General features: G+C 44.6%; 1 protein-coding gene across 1 annotated transcript; it reads right to left on the minus strand.

The window, feature by feature from the left end:
* Positions 1-120: 120 nt before the first annotated feature.
* CISD1 (CDGSH iron sulfur domain 1) lies at positions 121-7,141 on the minus strand. The gene is made up of 3 exons (XM_081189859.1): positions 6,993-7,141; positions 2,287-2,492; positions 121-531 (listed from the first exon to the last, which is right to left on the minus strand). The coding sequence occupies exons 1-3, from the start codon at positions 7,021-7,023 to the stop codon at positions 442-444; spliced, it is 327 nt and encodes a 108-aa protein (XP_081045985.1). The 5' UTR covers positions 7,024-7,141; the 3' UTR covers positions 121-441.
* Between the last annotated feature and the right edge of the window lie 400 nt (positions 7,142-7,541).

Here is a 7,541-nt window from a genome sequence, read left to right on the forward strand (position 1 = left end):
GCGCACCATGTTTGAAGTAGGTGAAGAAATATACCACTTGGTAAAAAAACAACAACTAAAAAGAGTCGTTTCATTGTTATATTGCTTGTGGATATGAACAATAAAGACAGCTTACAACAATTTATTTGAAAATAATTTAATGTATTATCTTCCCATACATAGTTCGGAGTACATTCTAAAGGTCTTTTTTTTAATACACTTAATGAGAATGTACATTTTACAAGACAAAACAAAAGCAAGGTCACAAGTATTCATTCCTAACATACATTGTAGTGTTTAAGCAAGGCAAACACCATGAATTACATCAGTTGCAGCATACTGTATACCACACATCTAAAAATCTTCAGTGAAATGACTTAAGACCTCATTTTTACACCAATTACAAGTGAGCAGAAAACACTGCAATGTGGTTGTTTGTGCGGTGTCCAGATCATTCATCATTTATGCATCTTTTCTCTTGATGATCAGAGGTCCCACATTGTCTCCCGTTTCATCATTATGGTTTGTATGAGACCCATCGCATAATGGAAACTAGGGAGGAAAAAATACCTTAAATTTACTTTTTTATATATATATAGCAAATAGCAATTCACAAACAACAAGGAAACCTAAGAGTGGCCTGATTTATACCAACTCATGGTTTGTTTAGCCTAAGTGTTGTTGACTTGAAATCTGAATGCAGCCCAGTGGATAGCCATAATTTATTTTCTGGCAAGAAAATCAGAATGTAATGCTATGATTTGTAGTTGGCTTACGAATCACTGTTTTTGAAGACTATGGCTGGCATTATGTTTCAACCCAATGGCCTTGCTTAACCATGGTTTGTTTGACTATTCCTTCCCAGGTACCTGCCAAACTACAGGGCCACAAGATCAGCACAGGTGGAAAACAAGTTGCACTTTGGAGAACCAAGTCACAGTGTATTTTCCTAACTGTGAAACCAACACATGGTTGGCTAAGCAAACTATGATTAATCAAACCATGGTCGAGAGTTAAATGCTGTTTACAGCCAATGCTGAAGAAATTTGGGTACGCTACCATCTAGTAATTTAGTAGGCCATCAGAAGATATCACAGTTCCTGTGCTGATATGACAGAAGACTTGTCCATACGAAACTTAGACCTAGATTCAACTAATCCACTGCACTAGCAGAAGCCAGCAATGGGGCTTCTACCCTCTCCTCTCCTCCTCCAAAATCTATTCTGGAGAGTCAGGAGAATCCCAAAAACAGCACAGTGGGGGGGCGGGGGCGGGGGGGAGAGCAGGGTCATTCTGCCTGCCTTGCAAAAATACTTGCATTCACAAGCCCGTCAAAAAAGTGCAATTTTCAATTCCTGCCATTATAAATAAAATACATTTGTCTGAGGACTAGTATCAGCATTTGGCCTTGAAAACAAGGACAGGATCAAAGAATTTCAACATATTTGATCAACTGCTTTATTATCCAACCACTGTTACAATTTACACTAGAATAATTCCTTTTTTGCTTCGAACATTGAACAACCTATTCTCCTGTTGCAATATTTCTTTTCCCACTATAACCTACCCCTCTCAGTTGTCTTTTAAAATATGAGTGCTTAAACATCAATATTCAATGGTGTTTACTTTTATGTTACATGCTCTCAGGAGGAAACCTTCCTCGTATGGAAAATTGCTTTGATTCTAGAAATAGCCGATTACTGGACTTTCAGTTATTCCTTCTGATTCTTCGTGATGAACTAAAAGTACCGTATTTTTCGCTCTATAAGATGCACCAGACCATAAGACACACCTGGTTTTTGGAAGAGGAAAACAAGAAAAAAAATATATTCTGAATCCCAGAAGCCAGGACAGCAAGCGGGATTGTTGCGCAGCGATCCCGCTTGCCGTCCTGGCTTATGGGATAGCCGTGCGCAGCCTCTTCCGGGCAGGGGTAGCCTTCATCCCCCTGCCCAGGAGAGGCTGCACGCGGCTAAAGGCTTCGCCAAGAGCCGTGCTCCCTTTAAAGAGCGTGCGGAGTGTGCCCTGCTTGGGGGCTTTTCCCTGAGGAGGGCAGCCCTTCTCTCTCCTCGTGGAAAAACCCTGAAGAGCCTCAAGACACGCTCCACGCGGCTCTTTAAAGGGAGCGCTGAGCAGAGCCTCCCGCCTGCATTCGCTCCATAAGACGCACACATATTTCCCCTTACTTTCTGGGAAGGGAAAAGTGCCTCTTATAGAGCGAAAAATATGGTAAGTACTTTGGCTGTGGAGGGTTCAGCTAATTTGTAATTTAAAAGTTACAAGATATTTGCCGTTTTCTTCTCTTACCTTCTTTGACCTCCAACATCGGCAGTACACAGCTTTCTCCCCCAAATCTTCCATATCAAATGCATGAACTACCTTTGGGTTATCTTTCTGGATATGGAGATTTACCATCCCATTACAGCATCTGTCCTTGCTGATAAATTTTTTGTAAGCAAGATAGCCAATGGCTGCCGCTCCAGCAGCAAACGTAACGGCTGCAATCCATTCAACTGAAACAGAAATATGGAGAAATGGTTAAAGAGCACTCACTAAGGCCTTTTGTGCGAACTGGTGCTGACAGAATTTTCATTTTCTCCTCATACACACTTCATAGCATTTAGTAGGGCTTAATCTGCGTTCCCAAACTGTCAGAATATAAACTGAAAGCACTCTTTCCCATGCATGTCTACTCACTAAACACGGAAAGATTTTGCTTCCAAAGTGTGCACAGGATTAGCGCCTTAGGGTTACATCTAATGTTAGACCTATTCTGAATACAGACATTGAAATTAATGGACATAATTAACATAGGTCCATTGATTTCAGTGGGTCTACCTCCAAGTATATCCTAGTTGGATTCAACCCCTAAAATGCTATTCTATTCCAAGTGGTGAGTTTGATCAAGTTCAAAAATACGATTGTAGTTTTAGTTTTTGTTCTGACACTCATGGAAAGGAACCACTTCATTTCTTTTGTGTAGACCCAGTAGAAGGGGTAAATAAACTTTAGAATACTAGAAATCGTGTTTCCCTTCTCAAGGAAATGATTAACCCTCAAGACTTCTTCCCCCTCCCTATGCAACTTAGAGCACAACCATTTCCAAGTAAGTACTATTTTCAAAAGGTCAAAAATGTAGCTAACACATGACTTTAAGGAATGCCAAAATGAGAAACAAGTAAATTAGATTGAAAGAGTTACATAGAACTACATACTGAGACAAGAGATAACCTGGAAAGGGTTCTCATAGGAAGAGAAGGAATTCGAATATTATCTGGCAGGTAAAAATAAGGTCATCAGGACATGTATTTATTATTAATCTAGTACTCTGTTGAGGAAATGGAAGTCAACCTATTCATCAATCACAATCATTGACACAACAGAGGTTACTAGCTTCCAGGTTAACCAGAGGTGATTAACTTTGCAAACAAACAAGTATTTCCCAATTAAAAATTCTAAAACTCCCACTGACCGCATTGGGATTTATGTGTTTGGATTAGCAACCCTGAAGATGAAATCTTGTGCAATAATACTTTATACCTTGTCCACACTATTATTTCAACAGAAGGCATTATGTTGAATCAGGAGTTCCACTAAAGTAGGAGTAGGAAAAATTTTTAGCCCAGCAGGCCAGATTGTTATCTTCCCCTATCTGTCAATCAGTTGATGTCACAATGAGGTCCATTGACCTTTTTTGCTCAGAGGTGGTCTTCAGAACCCTTTCTCGAAACACTATTTTGTGCAGGGCTTTGAAAGGGGCTTCTGACAATCAGCCAATTATTGGATCTTCAGAAGTTCCTTTCAAAGTGCTGGTCAGCAGTGCAAATAAACACACTTTCAGCTAAACCAGGTTTTTACCTGCCCTGACCTCATGCACAGCATCAGGTACAGAGAAAGCTGCTACAGCTTGGCCAAAACAGTCTCATAGGCCAAATGAGGGTGCCTGGTAGTCCTAATCAGGCCTGCCAGCTGGAAGTTCTCCACCCGGCACTAAAGCAAGGGTTGCAGTCAACACAACCAAAATATTTACCCTAGAAGCTTTAGCAGAGCTTCCAGGCAGACCAAAAAATATACCAGAGGGTAGGAAGCTTGAGCTCCACCAACTTCTCCCTATCACCTATATGCAAGTCCATAACACTTTTATCAGGACCAGCTTAAGAACAAAAAACAGCAGTGGGCTGCTTTTGTAGAATCACAGAATTTTTCTCAAGCTCAGTATTAAATGAGGGGAGATGGGAAGAGATACCAAGTTGTTAGCGAAGACATGGTAGAAAGTTGTGTTTACAATGTGTGATCGCAGTATGAAGGCAGTGTTTTAAGAAGACTGATTACAGTTAGAACCAAAATGTTTTGAGAACATCCAGTTATTTTTCTGCAGAAAATGTTCCATTCCAGAAGCTCATTAATAATAAAGAATAGATGCCACTAGCCAAACTTGGAAGTTTTGGAGTTTTTAGCTTTGTCTGCTAAAGTAAAATAAGCATGTTGAATTAGGTTATTCTCTAGATCTTGGATATCAGAAAATTTACTAAAACAAATGGAAGATTTTCTCATTTGCAAATTACCCTAATTTACAGAAGAATTTTCAATATAAAAATTGTCTGGAAAAATCGTATCACACAACCAGAGATATTTTATGCTGAGCAGAGAATAAGACAAAGCTCTGCAAAAGGCTTCCTGGACAACCATCTTGGAAACTGCAACATATTGGAGGGCATGGCAGAAACTCCATCTGCACCAAAAGTATTTTATTTACTCCCTCTTCTTTATCTCTGCCTGCCTAGAGTTCTGTGAAACTGTAAAGTTCTTACGGTCAATATCTAACAAGCCTCATAAAACTGTTGTACTATACTCTCAATTTAACCAACTATAGTGGAGCAACACAGCTGCCGCTGAATCTTTTTGTAGATAGGCGAAAGTCCTTGGTGCCGAGTTTTATTTCCAAGTTCAGTAAGACGAACAGCTCACAAACTCCATACCCACACATGTCAATACAACAAAAGCTATACAGTATATAACTACACACTCATGAAATCCAACCAGCTCATGTCAGACAGAACACAGGAAAGCATGGACCAACACATCACAAAAAGAAGCTTGCAACTTTCAGATGCCCTGCACTTGTTGAAAGTTAGGGGGTCTAACTACATACCTGCAAGGCTGCACCTGTGTCATAGGCACATATAAACCATAGTAGGGAACAGATCACACAGACCAAGATAAATATGGCAAAAGTATTCTGATTCCAACTATTTAACTTAACTAACATAAGTGGAGGATGGAGTGTTGCCACCAAGAGCACTGTAGGGCGCAAGGAAAATGGGTGATCAGGAACTATGGCGAATGTACAGAATATCATATACAAAAGGATTGAGCTATATAACATATGTGATGTCAGGATCCCGACAGGCACCTGCCTAAAATGCTGGACAGAGACACCTACAAAAAATTACAACTCTGGGCGTGCATCAGGTGTCCTTAGAGATGTGAATGCCCAGAAACTAAGGCCTGAAATTGAGAGACTTGACATGGAGTAGGGAATAACACAAATACTGAAAACAGCTCTTACAGCAATAGTGCTTTATTTAGTGTGGTTGTACAGCACCTGACTGCTTTATCCTGTTTTTCATCACAAGATGACAGTTCTGCTCTACAGATCCTGGAACTTGAAAGATTGTTACTTATCCAGGATCAAAGAACAGTTAGGTCCCTTTAGATTCTGAACAAGCTTCCTCAAACTCAGCCCTCCATATGTTTTTGAGACTACAATTCCCATCATCCCTGACCACTGGCCCTGCTAACTAGGGCTCATGGGAGTTGTAGGCCAAAAACATCTGGAGGGCAGAGTTTGAGGAATCCTGCTTTAGAATCTTTTCAAAGCTGGGCAATAGTTCTTCAAAATATGAATTAGCAATCCGCACCCTTAGTTGATGTTGGTTTGCTAAATCTTACAAGTAAAAACAGGGGAGAATCCCAGCCAGTCTCTGATTATGTGCCAAGTGCCCTCTGCTCACTATTGACCAAAAAGCCAGCCCTCAAATCAAAGTGCGACTTTTAGGCAAACGAAGCCCTGAAGCCTCTCCCCTTAGGAGCAGGAGCCTGAATGCAACCTTTCTCAAACCCACACCTAGTTACATTTCCCCCAGCAGGAGCACTAAACTACCCCACTAATCCCCAAAGGTATTAGTTAAAGACGCTGGTTTCCGCGCAAGAGCTTCAAGGGCGTCCACCACGAGCAGTTCAGAGGCCGAGCTTCACCACGCCCCCTTCCCAAAAGAGCCAAATTCCGGCTAGGAACGCGGTGCCTCAGCTTAAAGACCCGAGACAACAATTCCAGCAGCAGAAATGCTTGGCATTTGTAGAGCAGTCACGAGTTCCTTTGTTCTCGGCGCAGAAGCGAGCGGGAGAGGCAGAGGTCAGGCAGGGAAGCCCGACTGTCGGAAGTGCGCGGCGCCCGAGGGCTCCCGCGGAGCAAACAGGTGCGGGGAGAAAGGCGAGCGCTTGGCCAACGCCCGCTAAGATGACTCAAGGAGGGAAGGAGGATGAAGCAGCCTCGGGGCATCGCTGCTGCTCTTGCTGCGCAGCGCAACGCTCCAAGCGGCGACCGGAGCCCTGGAGGGGAAAGAACTGCTGAAGGTCACTGCAAAAAAAAAAAAAAAAAAGCCCAGGGGAGCTGCAGAGGTCGCAGGTGCAAAACTGCTCGCCCCCTATTACAGTCAGGCTGGGTCCACTTTATTAAAAAAAAGACTATGCCCCGCCCGCCTCGTTGCAGGCGCCGCATTCCCGGAGCCTTTCTCTTTCCCCGGCCGTGAAGATGCGCCTGTTTTGAGGGGGAAAGAGAACTGCATGGCACACAGGGCCCCGCGCTAAGGTAACAGGTCTTTCTCTCTCTCGGTTGGCAACGCGGGTCAAAAGGAGGAAAGAACTGCTCGGGAACCACGGAGAAACCCCACATAACCCGCCCGCCCCTTGCAAGGGCGCCGCTGCAATCCCGCGACCTTGCAGGCTCTTACCCCGCACGGAAGAATTCGGCCCGAGCCCCATGACTGCAGCCCCGGACGCACGCCGCGCGGCCACCCTCTGAGGCTCCGGCGAAGGGCGCGCGAGGCGGGGCGAGGGAAGTGACACCCGGCGGCGACGCGCCTGCGCGCCAGGGCTTTTAACATGGCGCCGGCCGGGGGCGGCCTCTCTGCTTCAAGGGGCGGGGCAAGCGCTGCAAAACCACCCAGCGCGGCTCTAGCGGGAAGGGCGGCCGCGGTGGGTGGAGGGAGGTCAGGGGTGAGATCGCCGGCGGCTGGAGACTTAGAGACCCCGGGGGTCGTCGGGAGGATTAAAGGAAAAGGGGGGGGGAGGAGGAAGAACAGTCAATGCCACCCTGAGCATAAATGCTGCAAATGCGAGAAGCAGCTGAATAAACGAGCCGGGAAAGATTTGGGGGACAGGTGCCAAAGGGGACAGGGTCCCTCAGCGGAGGGCTAAGAGGGCGCTGCCCCACCAACCGAAGCGCCTGCCTTCCTGCTTGCAAACAGTCCATGGGATGGCGGTGCCTGCCAGCTCCTCCT

This window comes from Podarcis bocagei (assembly GCF_964188305.1).
Source record: "Podarcis bocagei genome assembly, chromosome: 4".
In the NCBI taxonomy this organism is placed as follows: Eukaryota; Metazoa; Chordata; class Lepidosauria; order Squamata; family Lacertidae; genus Podarcis; species Podarcis bocagei.